This window comes from Neodiprion pinetum, chromosome 1 (genome assembly GCF_021155775.2).
Source record: "Neodiprion pinetum isolate iyNeoPine1 chromosome 1, iyNeoPine1.2, whole genome shotgun sequence".
In the NCBI taxonomy this organism is placed as follows: Eukaryota; Metazoa; Arthropoda; class Insecta; order Hymenoptera; family Diprionidae; genus Neodiprion; species Neodiprion pinetum.
In genome coordinates, this window is record NC_060232.1 from 32,920,920 (window position 1) to 32,935,656 (window position 14,737).

A 14,737-nucleotide genomic window follows, 5' to 3' on the forward strand; every position below is an offset into this window, starting at 1 on the left:
GGCGAGGCGGATTATTCAGGAACGTTCGGAATTCGAAAATTGTACTAATTGATTGTTAATTGGACGAAAAGGGTTTCTTGATCAGTTCAAATAGATCCTTACGAATTCTCCTCTCGTCTCCTTGACGTATATCGTCTCTTCCTTGACCGCATCCTTGAGCCCAGCCATTAACGGTTCCCAAACACAAACAGAAACTCTATAACAAGATACATACGACGACATATTATACGTCTCTAACAAATCATCCCTATCCCCGAAACTCACGAAGCTCACGCACGCGCTATGATAATTAAAATTGAATCGCATTGATCGATCGGTATCAGTTTTTGAAGCTGGCGGTCTGACCCTCGAATCGAACTTCATCGGCGTATCTTATCGTCGCATCAGGGTAATCAAGCGCGTACAAGTAATTCGGAGCATAGCGGTAGGTAGGTAGGTAGGTTACCGAAGCATGCTGGATCGAATTAGCTCAAACGAATTTTAAGTAGCTCTTCCTTTTTGATTTCCAGGGCGACGCGACGAGCGACGGACACCGGCCGTCGAGGAGGAAGAAACTTTTTTTGACACCGCGGTGATGGATCGAACTCGCTTATTCCGATGCATCGCCGGCTCTGCGGTGCAGTGTGCAATTAAATTTTAAGTACCTACACGACGAGCCTCGACTCCAGCTGGACGTTTGGCTGCCTCGATTTTTGCGTCTGGAGAACCTGATCGCTCGGCGAAGACTCGAAATCCTCAAGGACTTCGGTGAGAGTCGCAGGAGTCGACGGTACTCGTCCGTCTGTCATTTCCCCGGCAGCGGCAGCGAGATTACACGTCTGCTACCTGGATGTAATTTATCGGGGTAGACAAGCGACAATTTTCATCCGCAAGCTTCATCCTTCGCGTAATCGGATCGCGCGCGTGGAGCTGAATACGTAAAAATCGTCATCTCGTCTCGCCGCGTTTATCGGGGGGAAAAGTAATTCATGCGACGTTGATAAATAGGTAGGTACGTCTGATTACCGCCGGCGAAAGCCGCGCAACTTCTCCGACGACGCGACGACAATTAACCGGACCTTAAGATGCACCGTGTGTGGAGCGAAGTGAAAGCGAGTGCAATTTTTACTCTCCTTTCCTTGCGTCGTTATCTTGTTAAACAATTCATTGCTCGGAACCCTTGCGGCGAATGGCCACCGTATATAATGCATATCGTCAATTACACGCCGAACTAAACTTACCAATTTTTCCCGATTACTGCACGCAACGCGCAACGTCGCGCGGTGTAGATGTAGGCAGACACGTGCCTCGAATCGCGCCCCTCGTCATTAATTTTCCAACCTTTCTCAAATCAACGAAATTAGTGAGGTGAAGAGATCCCGCCCTCGTGTATACGCCACCGGAGCGTTCCGTATACCCTCCTAGGAAAACACTCTAGGATCAGCCCGGAAGTAAAGGTGCAGTTTGGCACGGGTCGTTTTCGATCCAAACCCTGCCTGGCACGCTCCTCGTTCAGTCGAGCAGCTGTCTTCGCTTATCGAAGGCCTGCTGCTTCTCTGAAAATCTTCCAATGCCATCAGCAAACCGAAATCGTTGAATCTGCTATTGTGACGATCTGGTAATTTCCGCACGCGATTATCGTCGGAATTTATACGCCGCACGAGCCGTTTCAGCGATTTTGGCGAATCTCTAGATCAATATACTTGAATCGGGGAACGCGTCTGCGGGAAAATTCATCCACTCGCCGCAGGGCTGGTTGTTCCGACAGATGTACTTCCGGCAGCTGGAGCTGTTCGAACGGACGTGTCGTGTGCGGATACCGTGCACGCGCCCTCATACGGAACACCGCGACGCTGTCGAGGATCAGAGCCATTGTTCGTCCGCTTTGTTACTAGCCTCGGAATTGGGTATCAAATTTTTTTTTATTCTCTCTCTCCCTTTCTCCTATCGGAAGACGGAACTTGCAACGATTACGGGAAGGAGGAGGGCGAGCTGGGGGCGAAATTGTGATGAGAGAATGCCTGTATTGATTTAATGCAAATTAAAACGGGCAGGTCGGGTATTTTCGCGTTCATTGTTTGCCGAGTGTAATTTGTCGGGAATACAGTACTTGTTTGGAAAATATGTTGGTCGCTGTAGATACTGAAATTTGAATAATTTTATTCTAATTTTCACTGTAAAATATACAAAGCATATCAGATGCAAATTGTGATTGAATTTTCTTTCGGCTCTTTCAACGGGACGAGGTTTATTTTTCTTTTTTAAATATCGACAATCGGGATATTTTTGCAGTTTACTTGAAATAATTCAACCGTAATCCAACGTCGAACGAACGTAGTATTCTCACAGTGAGAAAAATTCATTTCAAAATCATGAGGTGATCTATAGTTCGTCAACGTGATACTTCAGTCAAATGTAAACTCTTGAAACGCGAAACGTGTAATTTTCCTTGTACGACAAAAATGTTATTGCTAATGATGACAATAATAATATAAATGAAACGTAAACCGCATTGTCAGAGCGAAAAACAAGGCTAAAGAAATTATTCCCACAAGTCCCGCAAGTTTCCATTTCGTCAAGGCTATACTGCACACGCAGTCACATATCCTCCTGATGAAAGCAGACGTTGTGCAAAACAAAGCAAAACGGTATAACCGAATAAAGATCCTGTTTTTGCCGGATATATTTTTTTAATTTTTTTTTTCATCCTTCACTTCCCAATAAACAATGCCAGTATATAAAGCGTATGAAATTCGTCAAAAAAGAACGTTTTATTCTGTAGAATAAACGTGCAGCACCTACGTATTTTATTGCGAAGAATGTCCGCCGTGATTTCGGTTTATTAAACGTTTTTGGTGGACGTCTTACGATAGTTGTTCATATGCAAATTTTATACGTTTGAAACCAAACATTTATAAATCGTATCTCAATTTGTTGATAAAACGTATCGAAAATCCGTTATTTTAATATTTATGGTAATCGTCTAATATTTGGATATTGATGACTACTAAGAGACGTTTCGCAAGTACGTTTTAAAACTCAAATTATGAAGGAAATTTTTTCTATTAAAATGTGTTGACAATGTCCGTTTAACTAACGTGACAAAATGTTTTCTGTTAATGACGCTTTAATCTTTCATTATTTATGTCTAAACGAATATTATACAGTGTTAAAAAACGTTTTTAATTGGACCTCTAGACTTGAATACATAACGTATCTTGGATGTGTAATTGAAAGCGTATATAGTACACTGCTATAGAGGAAGATCATTTCACGTTAGCTAGAAACAAGTCTGGGTTGAGTTAGAAAGCGTACGAATTTAGTTTATATATGTGAATCGATTTTATTATATCTTTGTTAGAACGTTACACAAATATCTTATATCTATAAATACTCATTTATCAAAAAAAAAGGTACATCTTGTAGCTCATAGACACAGCTCAACCTACACTATACTTTCGTCTTCACGGTAGTTACAACTAACAGAAAACGCTAAGAATATTACACTTATATCAGAAATATTTATATGCCTGTATGATTTGTACTTTTATATGACTGTTTTTAAAATTAGTTGACGTTTACCACAGTTTCTTAGCCCTTCTTTCGTACATAGGTATGCCGTGATCGAGCTAGTTTTAACCAGTCTTTCACGGCACACGAAACACTGGTTTCGGTTGCATCACCAATTTCCTTCTTGCCAAGAAAGGTTTGTTTCACAGCCTCTGAGAAAAAATACATCAAAAGGAAGGTACAATATCACGATATTGATAACTGATAAGGAATAATTTCAATGTAAATTGTGATGAATCTCGAATATATTGGGAAAAAAGTTAACAGTTTGCATAATTTGAATAATAATGTGTGAATAATATTGTTTTCACACGATAAATCCAAGTAATAACTGTTTCTCGAAAATTTCATGAATTATTCATTACCGTAAACAGTTTCCATTGTCAATGTCTTTTGAAATGGGACTTTGTCCCTCCCTGCCCAATTGAATTGCATCGCTAATTCGTTTGTGAGTAGTGACCTCATTATAGCCAACACACATTGGCGACCGCTTGTCCCTCCAACAGAAGCCAGTTTCCCGGTCTGCAACAAAATACTAAAATGAATGAATGTCGAATTGAATTCAAAATATTCTTACTGTTATCAACATCGATAACAATTTTGACTAGTTGGAGATTGTCGATTCCTAATATTTTTTCAGCATTTTTTAACGTTAACCCTCTCGATCAGACCGAGACCGATTTCATGTTGAATGAAAATCTCTCACCATATTGATATTTCGATGGGTGAAAGCAGTTTACCTCAGGGTTTAGGAGTATCTATAAGGCCATCTGACCTTGCTTAATGGAACTATGCAGTTAGAACCCTGACCTTGCGACCGATACAGTTTTATGAAGCCTCAAAGTGCGTGTTGCGTAGAAGCAACATACGGTCCGAGAGGGTTAAAACGTTACGAACCGCAATTCTGTATGCCTGTAGTAATTTTCATTATTCCTTTGCAGTCAACACATACCGAGCGTATTCTTCAATGAGAGACAACCCCCTCCCTAGTGCTAAGCCAACTCAGGCACATGACGCGTACGTGAAGTTCGGTCGAGTGGAGACTAACATGGCCACTGGCATTCTATCCCCTCCCGGCCGAGCCTCATGTGCCTGTGTTGGTTTGCGCTAGGGAGGGGGTTGGCCCTCATTGAAGAATACGCTCGGTATTAGTACCTATCCGTATGTCATGACATACATATTTTGAATATGATTGCAAGGTCTACTCACTAAATAAGTTCGATGCTCTTCGGATTTCAGGATATTTTCGAGGTTGGAGAAGTCTTCCATGGAGTTAAGAGGAAGTTTTGGGAATTCGGCTGGTTTCTTTGTTACGTCGATGCTGACTTCCTTCTGTTTTGAGAAGATTTTACGTAGTAGCAGATGGTTTTGTTCAGTGTAGGATTTAATGTGTTCTAAATACTGCAGAGTTTTTTCTTCAAAGGTATTCTGTTCGCGTGATGTGGTCGGGGTTGAAGGTTCAAGTTGTGAAAAGGATCTTGATAAGTCATATTGCGTGGTAGACCTGATGATCCTACTAGAAATGTTTCTATTTGATGTTTCATATCCAGACAACTGATTCGGTGACTCATGGGAATTATCATTATACTGGTGCTGTACGATCTTGTGGGCCAAGTTTTTCTTTGGTGTCTGATTTTTGGTAGATCCTTTGGCTGAGTTAATGTAGCGAGTATTCTTATTACGGTTAGAAGTCGATTCATCGACTTCGGACGGTGGCAAATTCTCGTCAGCTGAAGAGGTGTAACCTAAACTACTTGAACTTTCACGAGAACGCTTCGTTTTTTTTTTTTTGTTACTAACGTGTCGATTTTTAGCCTTCTTCTTGTCGGTTTTGTGTTTACGTTTTTTCTTTTGCGGCTCAGGTTCGACATCATCACTGTTCGTAGCTTCATTCTCGTCCACGTCATTGGTAATATCTTGCTGAGGTATTACAGTGGATTTTTTAGCGATGTTGCGAATTATTCCGGATTCATCGGACGTGCCCAGCTCCAGTAGGCGCGCCATCGTTGCTTCGGTGTCGTGGTAGTCATCTGTTAGTTAATCAAGGAATATCAATCAATACCGAATGCTCATTGATTAGCAAAATTAATCACAAATGTACAATATGATCAAAATATATCGTCGTAACTCTTATCCAAGTGAAAATTAATATGATTGAAACATTCAATCCGTATACAATTGTAAAAAAAAGTTCTACGTTCCAATAATCACCTCCGGTATGCAGTACTTTGTGAATGGCAAACTTTGGCCATGTTTTTTCATAGGCAGCCTTTGATTTTACAAGTTTTGTAAAATGATCTTCAGTTTTTGTCCGTGGCCAGTAACATTGGGTGTTGTTTTCGACCAGCCAAAGAACTGGTACCAATGCGCATTCTCTATCTTCGCCAACCAAGAATTCAATCACCGCATACATAGTTCTGCAGCACGACTGAGTAAAAACATCGTTAAATGTATCATATTCTCTAGTCTGGTGTATAAATTTATATTTGATCAAAATTCAAGCACTTTTATTCCACTCTGAGCAAAAAGTGCCAGTTTAAAAGTTTTTAATTAGGACATCAACATAGGAATATGCAAGGTAGTATATAAGTTAAAAGATGAATCGATCATGAAACATTATGAAGATTTTGGGAACGCATGTCTAACCAATACTTGAACGTCAATGTGACGTACAAAACTATAATAAATCAGCTCAAAAGTGATGTTATGAACATATGGTAGAGTTGGGTATATTGGACTACTAGGTAAATTAGACTCGGCATATACGGTATATGGTAATAGGTATACGATAATGTTATTTTTTGCTAAACATCTCAATTGAAGCAAACTTTTAATATAAAAGAGATAATGAACCTACGATTCTCGGGAATGTGTGCGAGGTAGACATAGACATACTATACATGTCTTGAACGAATCCCTCTTCCTCGTACACATTGCCGAGAATCGTAGGTTCATCATCTGTTTTTTGTCGAGAGCTCGTTTCGTTGAGATGTTTAACAAAAAATAAAAATTTTATTTCATTTCGTGTAGTATCGGAGTTACTGCGAAACCATCTTTAAATGGAAGACAGACGAATTTATGTAATATATCATCGACGCGATAAGATTTCGCTACGTTGAAACTTCTTACGAAAAAAATCCCTAGTTTGGAAGATTTAATAGGTTTCTGATAAAGGTCTCGCTTGTACTTGAACGGAGTACCTATAATTCTATATTCTCCGGCAATGAAAAGGATTGATTTGATCACTAATATTTCTGTCCCACAAGCTACTACATTATCCGGCCTTTTTATTGATATTTTGAATTTTTTCGTTTCCAGAGCCTGACATTCACGAGAATTTCCAATAAATTTGGGTTTAGGAATAAATTTTTCCTGACAATTAGTTTTACGAATAGAACTTAGTTCTTCAAGTCGATTACTCAGCTGCTGCAGCGGCAAGCGTTTCGATCGAATAAGTCGTTTCAAATGGCCCAAATGATTTTCATACACAAAGCAACTGTATTCTTCTAATGGGCCAAATCGTTCTACGTCGTCTATGACATGCAGCAGCGAATGTACATTATATACGACAAAGTTTTGTCCGTATATCTTAGCACCTTGAGTAACGAATTTTTCGATCATATCTTGCGCGATGTTTCGAAAACGCGAGAACAAGGCTGTATTCGATAGAATATACACGGCGGCAGACAATAATAAAAAATGTTTGTACTTTTTTCGATCTAGCACATCCCGCATTACAACAGGGCCGGAATATAACAAGAAAAATCTAAATTCTGTCGCTTTCCATCGATGCAAATCCAAAAATCCACGGGGCTTTCGAGGAAACTCTGCCGGAACATATCGCGCCAATAGTTTCATTATACGTTCAATTTCTAACAAAATATCCTTAGACAATTTGCAATCACGTGAACCCTCGACCCAGTATTTAAGGAGCAACCTCTTCAAAATTCCCAGGTAGATTAAATGCATGGGATCTAAAGGAAATTGGGAGACTAGTCCCACGTAAAGATCTAAAAGAGGCGAACGTCCTTTAACGTGACGATCGTTTTCACTAGGTGCAACAAAATCACTATCTTTTCGCTTCTGGAATTCGGTGTCACATGGATAACACAGTTTACGGTTGAGATGAACTGCGCGAATCTTACACCTCTCGCAAGCATCCTTACCCGAATGTCCTAAACACATTTTCAACATAGATCTCGCGGGCGCGTCACACGCGAATAAACCAACTCTGACAAAGTATTTGGTGCCATTAAACTCAAAACCATTGGTGCTTAAACGTGACGTTTCTTTAATTAAATCTCGTAAATATGAAGATAGTGGCATCGGTTTACCCGTACCATAATAAACACCAATTACAAATGGGCTATCATCGATCATTGAAATACTGCGTCCCAAAATTGGCCAAAATGATGTTCCGCTACTTTTATAAACGGGAATCCCATCAATATTAAAATCAACTCGCAACGTATGTTCAGGTGACAGTCCTTTTTTGAGACCTGACTCGAGTTTTTGTCTCAAGCATTTCTCCAAACCGAAATAACACATTTCTCCGTTGTCTAAATTTAACGTTTCAATACGTCGTGACGTGTGAAGTAGAGTCCTAGCACTTAAGGGTAAGATAGGATGTGCTGGTTTCAATAATGCTAGCAATTGATCGATCGCGTTATGTGTGATGTTATTTGAAGATGCCCAGTCGCGCAAATTTTCAACAAAGTTCGTTTCATCATCTAAATGCACTTCATCGCTGACGGAACTTGAATTATCTTCAGAACTGTACAACGTAGCTTTGATGCTATCTATGTCACTTTCGATGTCTTTGAAATCTTTATTATCGCGGTTCGAATTAGAGTTTTCTTCATTCTGTTCATTACTTTGATGGATATGATCAACATCATAATCGCTATCTATAGAGTGCACATATTCTCCGATACAAGACACATGTTCATGACTAGCATCTTTTAATTGTGATTTCGTAAGGTGCTCGAGTGCACAATTATTGCCTGCAATACTCAGTAATACTTTACGAGTATTTATAGCTGTTTTGCGACGCAAATGTCGTTTACTCAGAACTTTTAAATCATGAGGCATGTTATAAAACTAAATAATAATACACACCAGACAAGAAATGATGTACGCTTTAACGTGCTTGCCTTATTTGTCGTAAATATCCGCACACCACTCTGAAAACTAAAAGTTAAATGAACCTAATGAACGTAGTACGTGAGTCAATACAGAAGATTCATAGCAATAAAGCTTTTACACGAGTTAGCGCAACAATTTATATAAAATTTTATTGAAAATTAAGTAATTTGATCAAAAATGCTGTTTCGTGTATATTTTCTTGGATTTGGGCTAAATAAATATTAAAAAGGCATTTGTAGCCGAACAATTTTGTAAACACGAATAAAAAACGTGGTCAGCTACCCATCGAACGTATATAATACGCAGGTAATGAGTAGTTTCATTCTATTGGATTTGACTCTGACATTTACCGATAAACGCATAGTATACTCATGATTTACGTTCAGTAGTAGGAATCGTGATATATTTCAGGACTAGATAGTACTGTTACTAATATTATTATTCTATAGTACTTATAGTTCTATGTATCGCTATTTATTGTTACTACAAATTAAACAAGATCGTAGTTTAACGTTGAACCAATTCTGGGCCGATGTCCTGCTTATATTCTAATACTTTTCGAATAGTATATCATGACGCCTACTACTGAACGTAAATCATGAGTATACTATACGTTTATCGGTAAAGATCAAAGTCAAATCCAATGGAATAAAATTACTTGTTACGAATTTCCTGCGTATTATATACGTTTGATGGGTAGATGACCACTATTTTTACCAGTGTTTACAAAATTATTCAGGTGCAAATCCCTTTTTAATATTTATTCAGCCCAAATCCAAGAAAATATACACAAAACAGAATTTTGGATCAAAATACATAATTTTTAATAAACCTCTATATAAGTTGTTGCACTAACTGGTGAAAAAGCTTTATTGCTACGGATCTTCTCTATTGTCTCTATTGTCTAACATGACCGTCTTCTTCTGATGGATAATAATTGTTATTTTCAATTGAAGGGAAAAGAAAATAAAAAATATTGTCAAAATAATATTTCTGTGATTTCGATGGCACAGAAATATTTACGTGGCTGTATTACTATACTTTGTTACTTTGGAAGATGCTACGAGTTCATATGTATGTTATAGATATGTTGAAACGGTATCTAAAAAAATAATAAACACGAAACCGATTTCAAACAATACAGAGCAAAAGTTACTAATAACCGCATGATCACATGGGATGATTATTAACATGAAGTTTTCCTCAAATTCGACAAGAACTAATATAATTAACCTATAATATACGTATCATAGTAAACTTAACACATATAAATAACGTTTAAAAACAGTTCAAAAATATTCATGAACGTTATATAATAAACAATAAACTATTCCATATTTTTATGGTACATCGTTTGGTTTAGAGAAAAAGACGCAGAACATTACACATAGTTTCTTTTGAAGAAAGAAAAGAAAGGAAAGAAAAAAATACAGAAGAGACAGAATTTGAGTTGCAAAACACATTATTTTTTCAACCAAGAATGCTCGATGTATTAAGACAAAATACCACCATATTTGGAAAAATATGTAGTTGTACTTACCAGCGTTATTTAATGACGAATTTGCTTCTTCCGTCTAGGCCGCAGATTAACAATAGCTTCTCACCTTTTTTGCTACACGATCACCGATCGATCCGAGCACCTCCGCATTCGGTTGACGAATAACGCCATAACCAGCGCCTGAGGCCAGTTGCAAGGGTGGGGATGAATATAGGCTCCCAGACAAAGACAAAGATAGAGGAGACGCAAGAGCGACAGAGAGATCGTGCCCAAAAGGGAATCAACTTTGCCATATATGCCCGTGTTATTCCGAGCTGTCCTTGTCTTACCACTCGCTATACTTACACTTACTGTATGAATGCGCGGTCCATGGGATAAGTTCTGTCTCTACATATAATTATTGCGCTCTTACTCTAGCTTGCAGCGTTACCGACGCTGACGCACCAGAGCAGGAGAATAATATATCAGTAGTGACACAATGTATAACGCACAGAACTCCGATAAAATAGCGCGAAAAATAAACGTACAAACGACGTTAAAAATGCGACAGGATATGATGAACGCTTGTTTTAGCAAGTACTCATACAAGATATTGAAGTCTTGACGTAATTCGTGCCAAATAATGAGATTTAATATATTATAATATGATAACCAATATTGTGAAATAATTATAAAAATGTACAATAAATTATTATTCTTGGTACGAAATTATTCACGTTTCGGACACTTCTTTATTCTCTTCCTTTTATTGGTTATATCTATGTTCCATGCACCGGTAAATGAATACAAGATCAGTGTTCAGCTTTAGTTACCACATAATATTGGCATCAAAATAACGGGTAATTAAAGTCCATTTTTCGGAAACTAATTATAAGATAATCAACTGATTTGGCCACCGCTTGGCATCAGGCGGTTCCGCATACATGAATACTAAAAGTGCGTTCATAATCTGAATATTGTACTCAACGTTGAATTTTCCTCAATCGTGTTGAAGTAAAACAAGTATGAACCCATTTGATCAAATATACATATTATACAATTCAATGTATCTTGAAAATAGTCCGATATTGAATAAATTTCATAAACGGTTATTGAACGTAGATCACAAGTAGCAGTAAAACGTGAACAATAATCGTTGAAAAAATACGTTCATCAAACGATGAATATATTTCTGTGCAATAGTGGAAAACCGCAATAATTAAGCGCTTAATTGGGGTTGCTGGTAGTTGTATGATGAATGTACAATATATATATATATATATATATATATATATATATATATATTAGGGTGTGTCGAAAATGAACTTTTTTTTTTCTTCGCTCCTACCACTCAAAACTTTAGGTTTTGACATTAAAGAGGTCCTCGTTCAAGGAGGGCGCTGTAGCTTGAAGTTTAGAAGTCGCTCAACGAGGATTTAGGTTTCCCATCTAATTAACACGTAAAAAATATTGTTTTTCGTTCAAAATGATGTCAGGCATCCAAAAAATTGGCGATTTCTGTGCTTCTTGGCTTATTTGAAAGCATGACTCATCCCCTAAACGATGATAGGTCGTTTTTCGACTTACCTTGTACCAATTTTTTTTACGCCACTTTTCGACCACAATAGTCACTTTTTCAAGTTTACAAAGTCTCCAATGTATCAATGAGTTCAAAATGAATTGCTACAAGTATTGATTCTTGATTCGAATATAAATAACCAATTCCAAAAATTAGTGAAACATACAAAATTTCTCAAAATAAACATGGTTTTTTGAATAAAATTGAAGATACGGAATTTACCAATTTTTAGAATTGGTTATTTATATTCGAATCAAGAATCAATACTTGTAGCAATTCATTTTGGACTCATTGATACCTTGGAGACTTTGTAAACTTGAAAAAGTGACTATTGTGGTCGAAAAGTGGCGTAAAAAAAAATTGGAACAAGGTAAGTCGAAAAACGACCTATCATCGTTTAGGGGATGAGTCATGCTTTCAAATAAGCCAAGAAATACAGACATCGCCAATTTTATGGTTGCCTGACATCATTTTGAACGAAAAACAATATTTTTTACGTGTTAATTAGATGGGAAACCTAAATCCTCGTTGAGCGACTTCTAAACTTCAAGCTACAGCGCCCTCCTTGAACGAGGACCTCTTTAATGTCAAAACCTAAAGTTTTGAGTGGTAGGAGCGAAGAAAAAAAAAAAGTTCATTTTCGACACACCCTAATATATATATATATAGATGTTGTAGACACCAAGATTGAAAATGAATTTCATAAACGTCTATCACGCGTAGATCAGAAATACCAATAAAACGTACATTATAATAGTCGAAGATATACGTTCATAAAACAATCAATATACTGCTGTGCAATGGTGAATAGGAAGTATGATAAACGTCTAATTAAAGTTGCTGGCAGTTGTGTCATGAATGAATATTATATGTTGTGATTACCAAAATCATAAACGAATTTCGTGAACGTTAATAGCTCGTAATTTGTAAATTCAAATGAAACGATTCTGATAAAACGTTGAAAGATGGAGTACCAACATCGTTAAACATATAAGTTTTAAACGATTTTCGTACGAATAATGAACAAATATACTATACGTTGCTTTTGCTATAATAATACGTATTTTAAACTTCTGTATAATGAAATACGCATAATAAACAGAGTAATCATACGAATAATATCCATCCGAAATATTACAGTATATGTGATACGGTTGAATTTTATACTTATACCATTATTAAACGACTTCGACGTTTCATATACGAAATTTATACTGGTGTGTGTTTATTGGGTTCTTGTTCCATAGCTATACTGTTGCCAGCTGTCGACGCACCGCATTGTCAGTATTGATGGTCGCCGATTTCAGGCGTATTCGCGAATATGGTTGGCAGAATTGAACAAAAATTTCCCTGGTTTGCCCTATTTTCCGTATTTTTGACTTCTCTCGGTACCTATCTTAAATTCGATATTACGTCTAGTTTTAAATTCAGTCCGATGTGATTTTGTTCAGCCAACGCGATGGTAAGAAAGTAGCATAACTTCTCATTGGATCAAAGTGACACTGACGGAATGTGCAGCTTATGAGGCTTATCGTGAAAATCATTTCAGAGTTTATATTATGATTCTAGGATGTAGCAATTTAACCAATTCACTCAATTCCATAATACGCCCGTAGCCCTCATGACGTCTGATGCCCGGCAGCATTCCTTAGCCCGCGCGACTTTACGCCCACCCTCCTTGTTATTAATATTTCACTGTGTAACCGACTCGCCCGACTTTAACAGACTTCACTAACCGAGGCTCTACACCCGGGACCAACAATAAGATCGATTAAATTTAACTCCGCCGTTGTTGCGGGTGAGGATATATAATACCTGCATGCGCCGAAAGACAACAGTTCTCCATTTGGCCCAAGGATTAATCCAAGCTCGTGGACTACGGGTGATAAATAAATGGGAATTCAATTATGCCGCTACTTTTGCAGTTGGATGAAATGGATACTTTCAAACCGGAGCTTACGTTCATGGAAATCGGTCTAAAGTAGGAAGCTACGAAACCGCTCAATTGCGGAAGTTGAAAAATATCAATTTACCATAGATCTACTTCTTCGATAACGGTTGGTAGGCGGGTTTCAGCCTAACTTGCACACGTGTGTAAGTTCAGCGCTATGTATACGTATGCAGTTGCGTACAGCGTATAGCACATACGCATGTGCCCATATGGCCCCCACATGTCAGCATCGCCGTTTCACGTCGTACACACCAGAGTAAGGCGGCACTCCCCCCCAGCAAGGGGGCGTCATCGGGACCCCAGCTGATGTCGACTCCCCTTTAGCGTCGGTTCAGAGTTCATTCGGACACTCGGTTAGTCTGTCGCGGTGCTCTGCTCCCGTCGTAGGTTACGGTAAAACCGAGCACGAGGAAGTCGGTGTAATAATAAAGCATGACCGTATAGAGTGTGAAGAGATCGGTCGAAGGCATAACGCAACTGAGGAATTCCGCAATAGTGTGTATTACAGATAAGCTGCGCGGCTAGCCGAGGCGTTCTCAGAACATCGCGTAATAAGAGGCAGCAGTTTAAAGGTGGGTACTAATTTCTTTCCTTGTACGTATCCGTTTCCTCGGCATTGATCCTCCGGTTCGTTACAACTTTTTAATTTTTGAAAAAAAAAATCGTGTTTCGGATCTCTCACGAATATTAACTTTACACATCAGCCGCAGTCGCGGTGTTCGTTTGCCTTGAATCCAGCCTTCGTTAAATTAGCCGCCAATTAACGCTCGGCCGATTGTACTCGTATGTCTCTCATCTATACGTCTTCTGACTCAACCTTGCAGCGCTGACTCAAGCGTTTAATTGAGTTTCGACCACGTTGGTACGCTAATTCGTTTGTAATTTTCGAGTAAACGTGAGTTCGGATCTCGGTTCCTGACGCGATCAATCGAAATCCTCGAATTATTCGACTCTGATTCTTTCATTCGCGTAATTCGAGTCGGGCTGAAATTAATTAAACTCACCGATTCGCGATAAGTGGATAACCGAAGTGGAA

The 14,737-nt window shown here is 38.4% G+C and overlaps 1 protein-coding gene across 5 annotated transcripts; it reads right to left on the reverse strand.

Annotated features, from left to right (window-relative positions):
• Positions 1-3,297: 3,297 nt before the first annotated feature.
• Positions 3,298-10,789, reverse strand: LOC124224634 (uncharacterized). Of its 5 annotated transcripts, none has more exons than XM_046636614.2 (6): positions 10,235-10,789; positions 8,668-8,739; positions 5,761-5,977; positions 4,759-5,579; positions 3,915-4,084; positions 3,298-3,701 (listed from the first exon to the last, which is right to left on the reverse strand). In XM_046636614.2, exons 3-6 carry the CDS (start codon positions 5,960-5,962, stop codon positions 3,659-3,661), a joined length of 1,236 nt encoding a protein of 411 aa, XP_046492570.1. In that variant the 5' UTR covers positions 5,963-5,977; positions 8,668-8,739; positions 10,235-10,789; the 3' UTR covers positions 3,298-3,658. The 5 variants fall into 5 exon arrangements, 4 of the variants coding, with proteins under 4 accessions (XP_046492570.1, XP_046492568.1, XP_046492569.1 ...); XM_046636612.2 differs by having other exon boundaries at positions 3,915-4,071; positions 10,235-10,773; XM_046636613.2 differs by lacking the exon at positions 8,668-8,739 and having other exon boundaries at positions 3,915-4,071; positions 10,235-10,772.
• Positions 10,790-14,737: the final 3,948 nt, after the last annotated feature.

Excerpts from the sequence above, each read along its gene's own strand:
- LOC124224634 (XM_046636612.2), bottom strand. The coding sequence starts at position 5,962 with ATGTATGCGGTGATTGAATTCTTGGTTGGCGAAGATAGAGAATGCGCA. Across the intron at positions 5,580-5,760 it reads CAAAGTACTGCATACCGGAG|ATGACTACCACGACACCGAA; the intron begins GTGATTATTGGA and ends ATTAACTAACAG. Across the intron at positions 3,702-3,914 it reads GACAATGGAAACTGTTTACG|AGGCTGTGAAACAAACCTTT; the intron begins GTAATGAATAAT and ends ATTTTTTCTCAG.